This window comes from Orcinus orca, chromosome 19 (genome assembly GCF_937001465.1).
Source record: "Orcinus orca chromosome 19, mOrcOrc1.1, whole genome shotgun sequence".
In the NCBI taxonomy this organism is placed as follows: Eukaryota; Metazoa; Chordata; class Mammalia; order Artiodactyla; family Delphinidae; genus Orcinus; species Orcinus orca.
Window position 1 is genome coordinate 11,850,804 of NC_064577.1, and position 18,222 is coordinate 11,869,025.

Consider the following 18,222-nt stretch of genomic DNA (forward strand, 5'->3'; position numbering starts at 1 on the left):
GCCACCTTTTCTCATTCCTCTCCTGCCTAAGTCAGAAACTCATCCCACACCGAGGACTCAGGTGGCCCCATACCCCTCCCCTCCCACCTCTGTCTCTTTGTTCACTGTTTCAGCCACACAACAGAGCTCTTTTAAGAATCATCTCAAGCACTGTGAAGCATTTTCTGACCCCCAATACATGATGTTCTGTCCCTTCTTTGAACCCCAAAGTATTTTGTAACTAATGACACCTCATCCCGCCTTGCCTTAACCCTGACTTCTAGAGTAAGGGGCTGCTACCCGGATGCCAAGGGGGAAAGGGGTGGGGTGGGAGGAATTGGGAGACTGGGATGGACACATATACATTATTGATACTATGTATAAAATAGACAACTGATGGGAACATACTGTAGAGCACATGCACCATGGTAACCTAAATGGGAGGGAAGTCCAAACGGGAGGGGATATCTGTATGTGTATAGCTGATTCATTTTGTTGTGCAGTGGAGGCTAACACAACATTGTAAAGCAACCATACCCCAATAAAAAATTAAAAAGGAAAGAAAACCCACTACCCTACAGAACTCTAGTATTAATGCTAGTGAGCATCAGAACCACAAGATGAGCTTATTAGAATACAGATTGCCAGGCCCTGAAGAGGGCTTTGGTAAGAATCTGCATTATTTCAAGCATTCTTTATGACTCTAATGTCCACCAGTTTAAGAACCTCATGACAAGTTAACTTGAAGTGAACCCTGACTCTCCACCCAGGCCCAAGTCTCGCTGATTCGGTCTTAGGAAAGGGAAGGAGTTCAAAGGTTGACAATCCCTACCCTTCCTCCTTTAAGAGGTTAAGATGAACAAAGACTCCAAAGTTCTTTATTTGCCTTTCTCTTTTAATCCCGTCCCTGCTCCACTTCTAAAAGGAAGTACCCAGAAATTAAACACAAGGAAGCTCAAAGAGCCAAGGCAAGCCAGCCCAAGAGTAGCAGGCTCCCTCCCACAGGGGCCAAAGTCTGGACGCTGGGGTCTCCACTCAGAGCCTGGTAGTAAAACGTGGTGCAGAATAAGGTAGTTCCAGAAGCTAGCAGTAACCCGGCCTGAAGGAGATACAAGGCGGAATGCAGGCCAGTAAGAACAGGGCAGGCTAGAGGGAGTGGGTGGGGCTTGGTCAGGGTTAGGGGTGGGAGGAATTACCCAGAGGGGCTTTCTGCACAGGGGCACCCCTAACAGGGCCAGGCTGTGTAAGAAGTGGTGTTTGTTGGTCTTGTCAAAGAGCTGTAAGAAAAGGAGAAATGGGGGGACTTCCTAAGCAACGAAGGATCCCGGGGGGACACAACAGACAAGAGTTCGTCCTCCAACCCCACCTCTCAAGTCCCAGCTTGCCCCTCCCTCAGGCACCCAGGCCTCAAGAGTTGCATACCTTGCCGCTACAAAGGCCCGCGCCCGCGCCCCGTCCCTCCCCTACTTCCCTCAGGGACCCCAGACTTTTTGCCCTCATAGGCCCCGAAGCCGAGGAGCCCCAGGGCAGTTACTTCACCTCCTTCCCGTAGGCATCCGGAAACTGGGCTCCTGTGGAAAGGAGAAGCAAAGGTTACCAGTCCTAGCGCCAACCTCGACCACCCCCACTCCCAAGGGAACCCAGGTGGACGCAGGCGAGAAAGGGCGACCCCAGTAGGCTTCTAATTGGTGGAAACACGCATTGGGCAGTTCTGGGAACCAACTGGGCCGGGCTGAGGGACTTTAAAAGGTTTAGGGCTCCGCGGGTCGTCTGGTCGATGGGAGGGCCGACACTTCCCATAGACTCCGCCTCTGCACCAGACCCTAAAGATCGCCCCCAACACAATCCCAGCTCCGTCCCCAGCCTCCTGACCGTGCGCCCCGTAGGAGGCCAAGCCTAAGGCCCCAGCTCCAGACAAGGCACCCAGGCGGCGGAAAGCAGCCCCCGGACCAGCCATGGCAGTGGACGGTCACGCGCCGGACGAACATCGCCTGGGCCACCCAAGAGGCCAGCCAATCCCGATCTCCCATGCAAATAAAGTCCACATGTGCCCAATCCGGTCCGTGTTCATTTCAGCGTCCAGGTCCTCACCCGGGTACTTGGGCCTTTGTAAAACCTCTGTTGAGTGGCGAAGACTTCTGGCGGGCGGAGAAACCAGAACCAATTAGGAGCGGAGGAGCGGAGCAGTGGAGGCGGGGCTGGGGGCGGGACTAGAGGATTTGCGTCACGGATTGGCCCACTTTCCAAGTTGGTAGCCTCTTTTAACACCTCGCCCCCCCGCCACCTCTGGCCAATTTCCAAAGATCCCGGTCCCCTTGCAAAGTTCCGCCCCTTTCCCCACAAGCTCCTCCTTTTCAGCTTTAAACCAGACCCACTCCCAAAAAGAGGCGGCCTCACGGATAGCCAAGCCCCACCCACCACCGTTAAACCCTGCCCACTACCCAAATGGCCCCTCCTCCAGAACCGAAGGCTCCGCCTTCATACGATGTCCCGCCCCTTAGAGTTCACCCCCTCCTTCCTTCCCCACCCCCCGCACTAACTGCGAGAACCCGGAGGGTGGGAGATAACGGTGTGTGTGTGGGGTGTCTCCACCCTGCCCTGCTGGCCTGCTTCGTCCATCCGTCGGTCTGTCCACTCCCGTCCCCTTCCACCTTCTCCAATCCCCCCCACACTCTGGAGGGCGGGCGGGCAGGCGGGTGCGAGCGAGGGGTGTGCGCCGCTCTCTCGGCAGGGGGCGGGGGAGGCGGCCGCGCGGTGACGCGCGGGGCTGCTGCGGCTGCTCAGCCGGCGGATCATCACTCTCTGGCTGGGATGGACGCGGGGCGGGCGGGCCCTGGCGCGCGGGGCCAGGAGTCCGGGCCTCCCGGCTGCTGAGCGTTGCCCGAAGCCTACCCCTTACCTCCGCTTTCCCTCCTAGGATCTGTGCCGACCCCCGCCCCGGGGCTCCAGACTCGGCTCCCGCCCTCCTCTGACTCCCCGGACCTCCCCCTCCCGCCCGCCCTCGGGATCGACTAGATCCCTCCCCCTCCCTGAGGATTCCGGCTGGATCCCTGCCCCTGCACCGCGGATCCTGCGCTCCCGGGTTTTGGCCCCCTGGGGATTGCCGTGGACTCCTCCTTCCGTACCCGATCCCTCAGGATCCTCCGCCTGTACCGCCTTTTGGTCCCTCGAAGCCAGCCCACGGAGCCAGTGGATTCCCAATCCAGCCCTGTCCCGTTGCCTCCTCCTCCCTCCGCCGTCCCCACTGCGGGGTTCCCTGTTCTTGGGCTCCTCCTGACCCCATCCCCTACCTCTCCTTTCCCCGGGGATCGACTGGATCCCGGCCCCGCCCCCGGGGGCTGGGGCGATCTCCCTCCCCCGCCGGGTGAGGCGCTGCGGGCGGGGGCTGGGCCTGCGGGGCCGCGGGGGCTCAGAGGCCGCCGCCCCCCTCCCGAAGCCCGTCCGCCCCCTACTCAGAGCCCTGGATGGAGGCACCACGGCCCCAGGGCTGAGCCAGGTAGGAGCTAAGCCGGGCCGGGTGGAGGGGGCTGCGTGGCGGTCCATTGGGGTCTCCCTCTCCCCATCTCTCTCCCTGCGCCTGGTTTCCCCCAGCCTGCTCTGTCTGCGTGTCTCCGCCTAGGGATGCTCTCGCCGTGTCTCTGCGTCTCGGTCTCTTTGTCTCTGCCTCTCTCCAGCCCATGAATGATCCTTTGAATGGGCCCACAGACCCCGTGTGTTCCCATCTCCCCCTCCCCCTCCTTCTCCCCTTCCCGGCCAAGCCATTTTCCCCACTGCAGGAAGAAGCGGGGGGGCTATGGCCTGAGCCCCCGTCCCTCAACTCTCCCTGACCGGGGGAGTCAGGCCTGGGCAGGAATGGAGCGAACAAGGCAGAGGGATGGGGGGGGCAAGATGTGGCAGACAGAGATGAGGAGAGCAGGGGAGAGAAAATGGGGGAGACAGAAATAGGGAAAGAGAGAGAGAAATAGAAGGGGCTTGAGAGAGAAATTTGGGGAAGGGATTTGAAGGAGACAGAAAAATGAGAAACACCAAAGAGGGAGGTGTAGAAGAGAGAGAGATGAAAGAAGACTGAGGGGCGAGAGACTGAAGGCAAGAGCTGGAGCAAGCTGGAAGAGGCCGTGGAAAGATGCTCTGAGGGAGCGCTATGGAGAGGAGAGAGATGGGGGGGGAGGGCTCCAGTGGGAGGGAAGAAGGGAGAGAAGCTGGCAGGGAGGAGGCCAGGGGCCCAAAGTACCTTAAGGGAGGGGGGTGACAGAGGCAGACCTTGTTCGCGGGAGGCGGAGGGGGCGGGTGGGGGAGGGGCGGCAAGGCCATGGAAGCAGAGTCCAGCCTGGCATAGGCAGAGGAGAACCTGGAGGAGCCAGCCCCAAGCCCCCTCCAGGTGATGGGGGAACAGGAGCTTAAGAGGGCCTGAAGAAAGGGAGGGCATGACTGGGTGTGTGTGGTAAGGATTCCTGTGTCCTCATCTCTGGAATAAACTGACACCTGCAGAGAGCCAACCGCGGGCTGGTGCCTGGCTCTGAAAACCCCGCGTCAGCAAACAGCTCTGGCGGCTGTGGGGGGGACGGGGGGGCTTGCTGAGATGACCCGGGTGTCTGCCCCTTCAGTCCGATCTGTTCCCTTGTCCTGCTCCTGCTGCCCTGAGCACCCAGGCATCAAGGCAGCAACTGTGGGGGCTGGCAAGGGGAAGGGGAGGTGAATAGCTGGGATGGGATGAGAAGAGGCCAAGGTTTGTCCCCAGGGCATGGGTCAAAATGCCATGCATAGAAGAAGAGGTGTCTGGGGTTCAAGGCTGTTCAAGACTGTGGGAGGGGAGCCATTGGTGGGTGCACCTGATTCTCCTTAAAGCCACCTCAGCACCCCTTCTCCCCAGCCAGAGGCCTGGTCACTAGGGCTAGTTCTGACTGGCCAACAAGGGGCAAGAGGCAGCTCTTTTAGGGTTCTCTAGGCCCCTAGTCTCCAGCTCCCCTCAACACATATACTTCTCCCTCTATGCGAAGGCTGGGGGAAACTCTAGCATTCTGACTCATGTCTCTGCTCTCCTCCTCATGCCCTGAATGGACCCCATAACCAACCCAGCCCCTTCCCGTCTTCCTCCAGACCCCCACCCCCACCCCCAGTCCAGGGTTAAAGCTGCAGCCCGTTGCCGAGGTAGCATTGCGGGGCAGCATCCTGTCGCCCGGCAACCGGCTGCAGAATCACGCACCTGTCCCCGGATTTGCCCCTCCAGCATCCCCTCCCTGCCTCAAGGCACCTTAACTTCTGAGGGGAGAAATGGAGAGGCCCTGGGGTGCAGGGGTCTCCCCCACTACACAAATCCTTCTAGAATGAGATGTTGAAGGGAGGATAAGGTGCTGGGCTTGTGCAGTCCCAAGAAAGACCCAAGTCTGGCCTGGGGTGGGAGTTCAGTGCCATGAAATTACAGCTCAGGAATGATTAACACGTATAAACAAACCCACCACTTCCTGCTAATTAATGACTTGGTATTTTTATTTTCTCTTCCTTGTCTGTCTCATCCCTCCCAGGGAGGTGGGAACTGGGACTCCTGAGTCCCTGAGGAGAACATGCCTGGGAGGGATAAACAGCTGGAAGGGGAAGTACTGGGTCTGGGGAGCTGACCCTCCTTCCCCTCTGGTGGTCCTAGACGTTTAACACATCTGGACCTCACCCCAGCCTCAGACTTTTCTATCTGGGTCCCTGCTGAGGGGAGGGGGTGGCTGGGGTGGGGGGGGAGGTGTCAAGGGGCCAGAGGATGGAAGAAGGGGGACAACTTAGTCTGAATTCCGAGTCACTAACCACCTGTCTCTTCTGTTTCCCCATTCCTGTCTGTCTGCCCCGTCCAATTTCCCTTCCCTTCTTGCACCTCTTCTCTGTATTTTTCTGTCCGTCCGTCTGTCTGTCCCTCCTCCCCGCAGGTTGGGCCTGCCTTCACCTTCTCCCACTTCCTTCCCCTTCCCCACCCCTCGCCCCCTCCATGGAGAGGAACAGACCCCTTCTCTGTCCCGTCTAACCCAGGTCCCTCCCCACCCCCCTCCTCCCTCCCTTTCCCCCGCCCCCTCCTCCCTCCTGGGGCGAGGGGGGCCTCCCTCCCTCTCCCCCCCCTTCTCTCTCTCTCCGAGGGGGGGGGTCCCGGGGAGGGAGGGGGGGTCCCCCGATCAGCATGTGGCTCCTGGCGCTGTGTCTGGTGGGGCTGGCGGGGGCTCAGCGGGGGGGAGGGGGTCCCGGCGGCGGCGCCCCGGGCGGCCCGGGCCTGGGTCTTGGCAGCCTCGGGGAGGAGCGCTTCCCAGTGGTGAACACGGCCTACGGGCGAGTGCGCGGCGTGCGGCGCGAGCTCAACAACGAGATCCTGGGCCCGGTCGTGCAGTTCCTGGGCGTGCCCTACGCCACGCCCCCCCTGGGCGCCCGCCGCTTCCAGCCGCCTGAGGCCCCCGCCTCGTGGCCCGGCGTGCGCAACGCCACCACCCTGCCGCCCGCCTGCCCGCAGAACCTGCACGGGGCGCTGCCCGCCATCATGCTACCCGTGTGGTTCACCGACAACCTGGAGGCGGCCGCCACCTACGTGCAGAACCAGAGCGAGGACTGCCTGTACCTCAACCTCTACGTGCCCACCGAGGACGGTAAGGGCGCGGGCACCGGGCCGGGCCCCCGGTGGACACAGCCCACAGACATCCATGCACACCCTCAGGCGCCGGCAGGCCCCGGGCCGGGAGCTGGGCCTTCGCCGGGGCCCTGAGGGGCAGTGCGTCCCTGCGGGCTCTGCGTGCCCTCCCAGGGTGGTACAGGTCCCTGCCAGGCAGTCCCAGGAACGAATCCCACAGTCAGCCCAGAAGCTTTTTGTGCACCCAGAGAGCCGATGGCGAGGGCCGCAGGACTAGGCTGGGCCTACCCACCCCCTGCCCACAGAGGCACACACAGAGGGGACACTGAGGGCGGTCAGGTGGTGGAGGCATCCGTCATCAGCTGCGTAGACAGCCACTCCGGCTCTGCCCCATCTCCTGCGCCCAGGCCTGGGCTTGTCCCCAGCCAGTACCCACTTGAGCTCCACCTCCACCTCAAGGACAGCAAAGACTCCTTCTCCCCAGGCCAGCATGGGCAGACGTCTTTCTGTCACATGCAGGGCCCCTCACCTGAGCTGAGTGCCTCTTCCCCAGGATGCTCTGTCCCCTGATCGCTATACACTCCCGAAGGCTCAGGGAAGCTCCTTGCCAAGGGCCCCTCCGCTCACAGCACAGCCCTCCCATCCCCAACAGAACACCTTCCCCGGGGCTCCGAGCTGGCTCTTCTTGACAATGAACTCTCTAGTTCACTGCGGCAGTGCTCTAGTCCCCAGCAGCAGTTTCCCACCGGACAGTTCCCCCCAGCCAGCCTCCAGCACATCGAGCCCAACCAGTGTCAGTACCTTCCAGCAGCCCATGGCAGAGGGTAATCAGCAGGCCTGCAGCCACCCTGACAGACCATCCTCACCAAGAGCCCCCACGTTATCCTTCCTCCTCCCCGTGTCACCACTCCACAACCCCCGACACACACAGAGACCATCCACTCTGATAACACCCGCCACAGGCCGTTTTCCAACAACTTTACATATAGGCTTGGTATCCAGGAACCCCACTGTACACCCTACACACCCAACACCCACACATCATGAACTCAAGTCCCACTACAAGACCAGGAATTTCAAATACTCAACACTCAGGTCAGGTACCCAACCGACCGGCACACTGACCTTGTGCTCTGGAATCCCACATATCAAAATTCCCAGCACCTTCACACAGCACGGACGCCAGCACTTCTCTGGAATTGTGTACCCTGTCACCCATATAGACCTGTGCTCCTCAGTATCTCTGGGTATAGATCATGTGCCCTAGTAACACCCATACACAGACCTTTACCCCAGTAACCCTGCAGCTGGACCACGTGCTCCAACAGGCTACTCACACCACGGTCCCCTATGTTCTCAACACCTCTCAGACATTGCTTACCCCAGCTCCTGCCTAGAGGTCATCAGTATCATACCTCAGGCTGTGACAGCACAGGTGGCAACCCTACACCCTACTCACAGATCAAGTACTCCAACACCTCGCTCCCTGCACCCGGAGGACATGCCAATCACAGAACACCTCATGCACCTCAACACCATCACTACCCCTCCCCGTATAAGCCACGCCTCCTAGCCACCCATACACACAATGCACGGAAGTTTCTGCCCCAATCCTGTTCACATTCCAAGCACTCTGATAGACCACTTACCCTAATACATTCCACACATCCTCCCCAATATCCCAACACCCTCTGCCTCAGAGCCGTCCACTCTACCTTCCCTTGCCCTCTCATGGACCACCTACCTACCCCAGCGCCCTCCTACCAGTGAATTATTCACCCTAGTGCCTCCAATAGGCCACCCATCTCAATGCTGTCCACTCGTGGACTCTCCACCCACATCTTCAGGTAGAAAGCTGTCCCGCCTGCAAAGCCCCGCTCAGTGGGCTATTGTCTCGTCACCCCTCATGTGAAACATTCACCCAGCACTTCCCACTAATGGACTGTCCACCCCAGCACCTTCACACAAACTGCCCACCCTGCCCCCACCCCACCCATGCCCACACCTTCTGTATTTTTAACCATCGCTTATTGCAGACCTGCTTGGGGCCTGACACATTCAGGTGATCTCACTGAATCTTCACACCAGCTCTGAGAGGAAGACATTGACTCAGGCGCACACACACACACACACACACACACACACACACACACACACACACACACTCATACCCAGCCGCACACATCATATTCTCACGCGCACACACGCCCTGCTGACTTCATCCCCATCCCCATCCCTATCCTGTCAGAGAAGAACAGGCCCTGATCCTAATGGGTCCCCGTGGGGCCATCACCACCAGTTGGGAGAAGCCTTGCGGAGGCTGGCCTCAGCCTTACTGACCCATCCCTCCTCATGCTGGTCCCCAGGCCACCGAGGAGAAATTGATCAGCCTGGGGGAACCCCTCAGGTCTCTGGGTTCCAGCTCTCCCTCGTCTAATTTCCAATCTGAAAGAAGCCTAGAGCCAAACTCTGAGCCCAGTCTGAGGCCTTTCCTTGACGGGGCACACCTTGCACCTCCCCGCGCCTCCTGGCACCTTATGTGTCGGGCTGGCTCAGGGCACTGTGTTTCCTATTCCCTATTTGTGGACTGAACCCCCGATTGGGGAGGGGGGCTTTTGGCATTAGAGCAGGGGTTGGTGGGGGGCTGGCGCCCCTGGTGGGGAGTTCACCATCTGTGGGGGAGGAGAGCAGGCCTGGGTAAGGGATGAGGGTGGGGAGGGGGGTCAGAGGGAAGAGGTGGAGTGGAGGGCAAGACCTGATGACCCCTTTCCCTGCTTCACCCCACAGTAGGGAGATGGGGTGAGAAGTCAGGCTTGTGAGTGCGGATGGAAGAGAAATGCTGGCTGGTGAGAGGCTGGGAGGTGGGCAGGGATCCCTCGCTGACCTCCCCCCTGCCGGCCAGTGGAGAGCTGAGGGCTTCCAGGGGCTGTGAGCTGTGGGGACGGGCTGCCCCACCCCCATCCTACCCTCTGCCCTCCAGATGGGTCCAGAGGGAAGCAGAGTCCTTTCTGCTGGAACCCCTCCTCTCTACAGCCTAGGGGAGTGGGCAGGTGCTTGGCTGGTCCTGAAGAGGGCCTGCGTGAGTGGTGGCGCCCCTCCCCGGGCGGGACACAGCTGGCCTTGGGCTCCCAGGCTCCCTGGTTGGCTTCCCCTCCCCTCCCACCCACCCCACCTCTAACACCGTTTCATTTCCAGCAATTAGCAAACACTTGGACAAGCCAAATCCTTTCCAGCCAAATCAATATGTCTTAAGACAGGCCTCAGCCCACTCAGGCACCCCACCCCCCCAAAACCAGCCTTTTCTTTGGGGCATGACTTTTTCCGGGGAGGGGAACAAAATTTGGGTTGTAGAAACGTTTTTCTCTTTTCTTGGTTTCTTTTTCTTGAAAACAAATTTTGCTTTTTTTGGCTTATTTTTTCTGCCCTTCACCCTCCCCTTTTCTGCTTTCTCTCCTCCCCTCCCCATCCACCACCTCCCCTCGACCCCCATCTTTCCCCACAAAATTGTCCTTTTTTCTCTGTTTTGTGTTCCCGGTCTTAGGTCCGCTCACAAAAAAACGTGACGAGGCGACGCTCAATCCGCCAGACACAGGTAGATTTAAAAATCCCGCTGCTGCATGTGGTTGCTGATAAGAGGACGTTCTCGGCCCCGCCCCCTAACTAAATGCCCTCACAGCCCTCAAGGCCCCTCAGTCGTTTTCCCAACTAAAAACGAAAAAGAAAAGAAAAGAAAAATTTGTAATAATTGGAAAAAAGAATTACGAAAACTTCAAACGAAATTTGAACAATGTTGGACCCACTAGAAAACCGGCAAGAAAAGCTTAAACATGGTGAAAATAAAGTACAAAAAGAAATTGGAATGTCAGAAAAAAAACAAAAACCAAAAAAACACCAAAGAATTGGATAAAATGTTTAGTTTGACAGACATTTGGACTGTTTTGAAACTTGTGAAATATAGCATTTGAAAAAACAATTTTAATTTGGAGCAAAATAACATTTGAAAAAAACAAATTTAAGTTGGCAAATTGATGACACAGTCGAGACAGCAGAAACCTGCTACAGTTTCCAAAACAAAGCCTGTCCGAGGCAGAAAACGCACATTTGAAGCAAATTAAAGAATTTGGACATTTTTGAAAACAGGGCCCAATATCTTGAAGTTTCACCACAAAATTTTGAAAAAGTGCAAAGAACTTTTTTCTTTTTTTCTTTTTTTCCAAAAACGGATCTTTTTCGGTTTCTTGGTTTTTTGGGTTTTTTTTCTTTTCTTGTTGAATCTGCCCCGAGAGCTTCTTGTTTTTTGGTTGTTGTTTTTTTCTTTCTTTCTTCTTTCTTGATCCTGTTTTTTGTTGTTGGTTTTGAATTCTTGTCGCCCCAGCCCCCCTTCCTGCTCCTCCCCTTTCTGACTCCCCCTCCCCCCTCGCTGGGAGTGGAGGTGCTGGGTGGGGAGGAGCGGGGAGGAGTGAGGACATTTAGGACAGGACCTCGGAGGGAAGGAGACCAGCCTGAACTGTTGGAAGGCCACTGGAGGTTCAGGAACAAAGGGAAGAATAGGATTGGGGGAGGACACAGAGAGGGCACTGCCCACCTAGGAGCTCCTGGCCAAAGTCAGGTGGAAGGAGGTGTCATAGAAGGTCCTAAGAGACAGGAGGCAGGAAGCTGTCTGTGGGGGGATGGAGGGGAGTGTCTCAGTGACCTGTTGGTTGACCTTCTGCCAGGAGGGAAGTTCCTAGCGGCATGAGGGAGGCAGGCAGAGGCACTGGGGACCAGCTGTGCTGGCGTCACCCCAGGCCTGGATCTTATTTGCCCGAGTGCCCAGGCTGGTCAGAGATTGCAGGTGTCAAGAAAGAGGAGGGCCTGGAGGCCAGGGGTGACGCCAGCACAGGCACTGTGGCTGCATCGTGGAGGAGCTGCAGGGGCAGGGACCCCGGCAAGCCCTCTCAGACTCCCACCCTCTTCCAGAATTAGTTACCCCTCAAGGGGCCTTCTACATATGGGAGTGATCATGGGATCCTTTGGGGACATGGCAAGAGAAGGATCCAGAGCTCAGGACTTAGGCCAGTTTGGGGGGTCCGAGACTAGAGCTGCACCCTGGCTTCATTAGGCAGGCTCTTTCCCACCCTGCCGCCTCCTGCCACAGTAATTAGGCTGGGGGTTGCCATGGTAACTGGGGAGGTGACCTAGAAAGGAATTAGGGCGGGGAGGAGACCAAGCCCCCAGGGACCCTAGGGCCTGGCACCCCCTCACCCACAGACCAGGCTACCATGTGGAGCTGAGGCCCACGGCCTGAGTCGAAGGAAACGCCAGGACCCTCCCAGGATCTCTAGCTCCAGTGGCAGCCTTGGGAGCTCGCTCTTCCTAGGAGCAGGAAGGAGATTTGCTGTGTGTGTGTGGGGAGGGGTTCCCCTGGGTCCAGCAGATGCCCTGAGGAGGGCCAGCCCCCAGCCCTGCCTCTGCTAGGCTTCTTGGAAGGTCTGCCAGGCATGGGGAGAAGTGCTGTAGGGCACACCGGCAGGAGGTGGGGAGGGATCTTCTGCCAGGGCTAGCTGGGGAGGGAGGGAGGGGAATCCGGTCTTGCCCCCCAGGGATGGGAGTGACATGTCCCCTGAGCTCAGGGCTGGAACTCAGCAGGCCTGGGAGCTGGGCGGTGCTGCTTCTGGTCTGACTGTGTCCTTGTCCCCCACCCCCCGGCCCACCTACCCGCCCCCTCCCCACGCAGATATCCGGGACTCCGGGAAGAAGCCGGTGATGCTGTTTCTGCATGGCGGCTCCTACATGGAGGGCACCGGGAACATGTTCGATGGCTCTGTCCTGGCCGCCTACGGCAACGTCATTGTAGCCACACTCAACTACCGGCTTGGGGTGCTCGGTGAGGGTGGGCAGCCAACTCTAGGGGCTGGAGTCTGGGAGGAGGGCCTGCCGGCAGGGTTCCTCTAAACCCAGCAGAAGCAGAATGGCTTCTGGGCTGGACTGAGCTGCCCAGAAAGAGGGCAAGGGTGCTGTGACACCCCCAGGAAGCCCCCTTTCTTCCTCTACCCCCAGGTTTTCTCAGCACTGGGGACCAGGCTGCAAAAGGCAACTATGGGCTCCTGGACCAGATCCAGGCCCTGCGCTGGCTCAGTGAGAACATTGCCCACTTTGGGGGCGACCCCGAGCGCATCACCATCTTCGGATCTGGAGCAGGGGCCTCCTGTGTCAACCTTCTGATCCTCTCCCACCATTCGGAAGGTACCAGCCACCTCCTCAGCCTCCTGTCCCCTTTCTCACACCCCCGACCCCACCAGGTCCCCCTTCTCCTCCCTCAGGCTGTTACAGCCCAGCCTAAAGCCTGCCTGTCCCACCAGGGCTGTTCCAGAAGGCCATCGCCCAGAGTGGCACTGCCATCTCTAGCTGGTCTGTCAACTACCAGCCGCTCAAGTACACGCGGCTGCTGGCGGCCAAGGTGGGCTGTGACCGGGAGGACAGCGCCGAGGCCGTGGAGTGTCTGCGCCGGAAGCCTTCTCGGGAGTTGGTGGACCAGGACGTGCAGCCCGCCCGGTATGGGGGTGGGAGAGGGCCAGGTCCAGGCCTCCATTCTCCTTGCTGGTTACAAGGAGGTTGAGGGTGAGGGGTGCCCGCAGGCCACAGGCATTCCATTTAGCCAGGAGAGGTGGGCTTCAAGGCCCTCCCGGGGCCCTGCCTTCTCCCAGAAGCCTTCCCTAGGCGGAGGTGCCTAAACAGAGCCAGCGTGCACAAGACTCCATGAAGTGCTTGAGGGAGGACTTCCCGAGAGGCCAAGTACCCTGAAGGGCTCAGAAGGTTTTAACTAGGGGAGAGGGGTCTTCTGAACAGAGGACTCAGCAGGCTGTGAGCTGAGAGTAGGCCGGTGAACAGGTGATGCGACCTTGACCCCTTCTCCCCAGCTACCATATCGCCTTTGGGCCCGTGGTGGACGGTGACGTAGTCCCCGATGACCCTGAGATCCTCATGCAGCAGGGAGAATTCCTCAACTACGACATGCTCATCGGTGTCAACCAGGGAGAGGGCCTCAAGTTCGTGGAGGACTCGGCGGAGAGCGAGGACGGCGTGTCCGCCAGCGCCTTCGACTTCACCGTCTCCAACTTTGTGGACAATCTGTATGGCTACCCGGAGGGCAAGGATGTGCTGCGGGAGACCATCAAGTTTATGTACACGGACTGGGCCGACAGGGACAATGGCGAGATGCGGCGCAAGACCCTGCTGGCGCTCTTTACCGACCACCAGTGGGTGGCACCGGCTGTGGCCACCGCCAAGTTGCACGCTGACTACCAGTCCCCTGTCTACTTTTACACCTTCTACCACCACTGCCAGGCTGAGGGCCGGCCCGAGTGGGCAGATGCAGCGCACGGGGATGAGCTGCCCTACGTCTTTGGTGTGCCCATGGTGGGTGCCACCGACCTCTTCCCCTGCAACTTCTCCAAGAATGATGTCATGCTCAGCGCCGTGGTCATGACCTACTGGACCAACTTCGCCAAGACCGGGTGAGGGCCAGAGGGGCTGGGTCGGGCATCTCTGCGGGTCAGGGCACACACCCCCTCCATCCTCAGCCCCTTCTCTCCCTCTCCTTCACACGGCCATCATTCCTCCATCAAGGCACTCTTGCCTTCTCAACTCAGACACCTGCCGGACAGCTCTTCTGTGTGTGTTGAAGACTCAGAAGAGTTGGACAGAGCGGTCCCTGTCTTTTCTGGGGGGCGGGCTCACTTGGTGCCTTCGGCTCTGTGTCTGTCTCTCCTTCCCTCCCTTGCCCACCCAGCTCTCTCCTTCTCCTCCCAGAGCTCGGCCCGCTGTCTGAGTGCTCCCATCTGTGTGTCTGAGTGTGTGTGAGGGTTTGTGTCTGTCTGTCTATTGCTGTCTCTGCCTCTCTCTCTTGAAATCTATTGATATCTCTGCTTGCTTTGATCTAGTTACTCTGTACTCGCTGGTTTCCCCCTGGCTGTCTCTCATGTCCTTTTGTGTCTCTGTTTCCATATGTCTCTATCTCATTCATTCTCAGACTCTGCCTCTGTCACTGGTGGTCTGTCTCTGCCCTCTCTGCCCCTCTGTCCTCATCTCAGACTGTCTCTGGCAGTCTGGCTTCATCCCTATTTGTCTGTCTGTCCGTCCGTCTCTGGCAGTTTCTCTGTCTCTTCGTGTCCGTCTCTGTCTCTCTTCCCGTCTCCCCAGCTCTCTGCATCTCTGTCCATCTCTCTCCCCATTCCTCCCATAGCACGCCCCCACCCCCGCCTTTCATGGGAGCCTCACCCTTACTCCTCCTTTCCCTGCCCCCCTGTGTCCACAGCGACCCCAACCAGCCGGTGCCACAGGACACCAAGTTTATCCACACCAAGCCCAACCGCTTCGAGGAGGTGGTGTGGAGCAAGTTCAACAGCAAGGAGAAGCAGTACCTGCACATCGGCTTGAAGCCGCGCGTGCGCGACAACTACCGCGCCAACAAGGTGGCTTTCTGGCTGGAGCTCGTGCCGCACCTGCACAACCTGCACACGGAGCTCTTCACCACCACCACGCGCCTCCCTCCCTACGCCACGCGCTGGCCGCCGCGCCCGCCCCCTGGTGCCCCGGGCACTCGCCGCCCGCCGCCTCCGGCCACCCTGCCGCCCGAGCCCGAGCCCGAGCCGGGCCCCCGGGCTTACGACCGCTTCCCCGGGGACTCCCGAGACTACTCCACGGAGCTCAGCGTCACCGTGGCCGTGGGCGCCTCCCTCCTCTTCCTCAACATCCTTGCCTTCGCCGCCCTCTACTACAAGCGGGACCGGCGGCAGGAGCTGCGGTGCAGGCGGCTCAGCCCCCCCGGCGGCTCGGGCTCCGGCGTGCCCGGCGGGGGCCCCCTGCTCCCTGCGGCCGGCCGTGAGCTGCCACCCGAGGAGGAGCTGGTGTCGCTGCAGCTGAAGCGGGGCGGGGGCGTCGGGGCGGACCCTGCGGAGGCCCTGCGCCCCGCCTGCCCGCCCGACTACACCCTGGCCCTGCGCCGGGCGCCGGACGATGTGCCTCTCTTGGCCCCCGGGGCCCTGACCCTGCTGCCCAGCGGCCTGGGGCCACCCCCTCCCCCGCCGCCCCCCTCCCTCCATCCCTTTGGGCCCTTCCCCCCACCTCCCCCCACCACTACCAGCCACAACAACACGCTCCCCCATCCCCACTCCACCACTCGGGTATAGGGGGCGGCTCGGGGAGGCCCCCCTCCCCGGCCCTCCCGGCCCGCTCAGAAGGCAGGGAGGAGGACTTGGCGACAGGCTTTTGTCGTGTGGAGCTGTCACACGTCGAGGAGCTTTAGATGGACATGGGTTTCCTCGCCGGGATGTGTGCGCTTCTCCCGCGCGGAGTGGCCCGTTCTCTTCTCCGGACTTGGGCCTTTGAACAACTGGGGGGTTGTTTTTTCCCCTCCATCGTCTGGACACCCGTCTTCGGTGTGTGGAGACGTGGAAGTATTTTCCCACGTGGAGGTGTGCTTTCTCACGAGGGGGTGTGTTTTCCCATGTGCAGGGTGAGGTTTTTTTTTTGCCGCCCTGGACACATGTTGGCTCCCTCAAAGAATTTCTGTGGGGATTTGTGCCCCAGAATCCTGTTCCCTCATGCCTTCTCCCACCTCCTCCCTCCTCCCACCCCCTGGAGACCCTGGAAGTGGTGTGTTCACAAACAGCGACCCTTGGCCACCGGACGACGCAGGGTGGTGCCTGGGAAGTAGCGAGGAAATCACAGCCCCCCTGCCCTGCCCCCAGCCCTCCCGCCCCAGCGAAGCATGTGTATCCCCCGTGGCACAAGTGAGGTGAAGCACGGTCTCCCCCGGGCAGGCCTCGCCTTCCACAGATGACAGACACACATTCCCTGCCGCGGGGAAGGGAGGAGATCCTGCATCCCTGTGCTGCCTGGGAACGTGTCTTCCCCTGGGTCCAGGATGCATTTCTGAGTGGAAACATGTTCTTGCATGTGGATGTATGTTTTCCCATGCAGACGGCCCCTTTCTCTCCAGCACTTCCCTGCATCTTAGGGCCTCAGGCCCAGCACTTACCTTCTCACAAGGGAGACTTGTGAGAAGGACAAGTGAAAGGACTTCAAACTGACAGAAGCTGAGGGGGAGGGACAAACCCTGAGGAGATGAACAGACCCTAAGCTCTGCCCTTCCTTCCCCTAGAGTTCGGGGGGTGGGGGGCTGCGTGGCACCTGCCACCCACAGAGGCCGTGCATGTCTGACCAAAGCCCTCACCGCGGTCTGAGGGCAGCCCTTCTTCCCTCAGTCCTCAGACCATCTCTCATCCGTGCCAAACTGGTGAGGTGGGTTTGAGGGGCGAAGACCCTCCAAAACGTGCCAAGGATTCCTCAGCCCTGGGCCAGGGCAGGTAGGATACAGGAGAGGGGGAGATGGCAGCTAAAGGGGTCCCGCCTGCGTCCCTCTTCTCGCCATGTCTCATCCCTCCCTCTCTGCCCCTGTTTTCCCTCCCCCCTTCGCCGTCCCCCTCTGAAGACATCCCTTCCTGGTCTCAAGCCAGCTTCTCCCCTCAGCTGCCCACCCCCTCCTTTGACCTGCCCCATCTCCCCCAGGGCTGAAGGAAAGGAGCAGTGGAGGGGGGAGGGGAGGAGAGCAGGGGAGAAAGGCTTCCCCGGACAGGTTGGGGGAGAGAACGGGGTCAGCTGTACTGAGGAACAGATGGAGGGGGCAGTGGGGGACGGCGCTTGGGCAGACACCAGCAGGAAGAATTTGATTTGAAAGGATGTGTGTAAGGTGACTGCCCAAAGAGAAACGGTTTTGGCCTCTGGGGAAAGTAACAATGTCGGGAGGGGTTTCAAGGGACACCAGCCGAGAAGGAGCCAATCCTCGTCTGCTGGCATTTTGTGGGTTCATTAGTGCCAAATTTGAATAGGGGGTGGAGTGCTGTCTTCCACTGACCCCCAAATCCCTGGTCTTGGCTCCCCAGAACTTTGCCTCCTGACTGTCCCTTCTGCCCCCAGCTCCACCCATGGAAACTTAGTTCTTTTCCCACCCCTTCCCCTGCCTGGTCTAGCTCCTTTCCAAACAGCCCTGCCTTCTAAATGCTAGGGACCTGGGCCCTGAACCCTGTAGACAGATGCCCCCCAAACTGGGGCATGGGAGGGGGGCTGGGGGACCCCATGATTCAGCCACGGACTCCAATGCCCAGCCCCTGTCCTCAGAACAATTCCTTGACAATCCCGTGTCCCCACCCCAACCCTTCGCGGCTCTGTACACATTTTTAAACCTGGCAAAAGATGAAGAGAATATTGTAAATATAAAAGTTTAACTGTTGGATTTGCCTGCTGTTGTGTTGGGAGGTAGGGGTGGGGCTCTAAAGAAACAAACCCTGGAGAAGTGACTCTGCCAGTGAGGGAGGAGGAGGGGGTCCGAGCCCACAGCCCTTGCCAGTGAACAGCTCTGAGGTCAGAGAGAAAGGGGGAGTGGGTGCTGGGGTGAGGTGGTCATTGGTAATGGGGTTGTTCGGGGAGTTAAGATCAGGACCAGTGTCTGTGCAGAGGTCAGAGCCTGGCGTAGAGGACCAGGCAGGGGCTGATGGGGACAGACAGCAAACAGGCCAGAGGGCCTATGGGCTGGTGCAGGTGGCTGGCTACAGGAGAGACACGCAAGGTGAAGGGTTTGGCCTCTGCTAAGCCCTGGCCCAGGCTGG

The 18,222-nt window shown here is 59.4% G+C and overlaps 2 protein-coding genes across 5 annotated transcripts; one reads left to right on the forward strand and one right to left on the reverse strand.

Moving 5' to 3' along the window:
* Positions 1–853: 853 nt before the first annotated feature.
* TMEM256 (transmembrane protein 256) lies at positions 854–2,009 on the reverse strand. Its single transcript, XM_004266920.3, has 4 exons — positions 1,852–2,009; positions 1,519–1,550; positions 1,176–1,256; positions 854–1,078 (listed from the first exon to the last, which is right to left on the reverse strand). Exons 1-4 carry the CDS (start codon positions 1,934–1,936, stop codon positions 935–937), a joined length of 342 nt encoding a protein of 113 aa, XP_004266968.1. The 5' UTR covers positions 1,937–2,009; the 3' UTR covers positions 854–934.
* A 527-nt stretch (positions 2,010–2,536) lies between these two features.
* Positions 2,537–17,846, forward strand: NLGN2 (neuroligin 2). 4 transcript variants are annotated; one of them, XM_049702356.1, is made up of 9 exons: positions 2,537–2,604; positions 2,897–3,475; positions 5,892–6,593; positions 10,116–10,166; positions 12,291–12,440; positions 12,614–12,799; positions 12,916–13,108; positions 13,474–14,070; positions 14,871–17,846. In XM_049702356.1, the coding sequence occupies exons 3-9, from the start codon at positions 6,137–6,139 to the stop codon at positions 15,742–15,744; spliced, it is 2,508 nt and encodes an 835-aa protein (XP_049558313.1). In that variant the 5' UTR covers positions 2,537–2,604; positions 2,897–3,475; positions 5,892–6,136; the 3' UTR covers positions 15,745–17,846. The 4 variants fall into 4 exon arrangements, with proteins under 4 accessions (XP_049558313.1, XP_049558314.1, XP_033278886.2 ...); XM_033422995.2 differs by lacking the exon at positions 2,537–2,604 and having other exon boundaries at positions 2,734–3,475; XM_033422997.2 differs by lacking the exons at positions 2,537–2,604; positions 2,897–3,475 and adding an exon at positions 9,362–9,420 and having other exon boundaries at positions 6,503–6,593.
* The last annotated feature ends 376 nt before the right edge of the window (positions 17,847–18,222 follow it).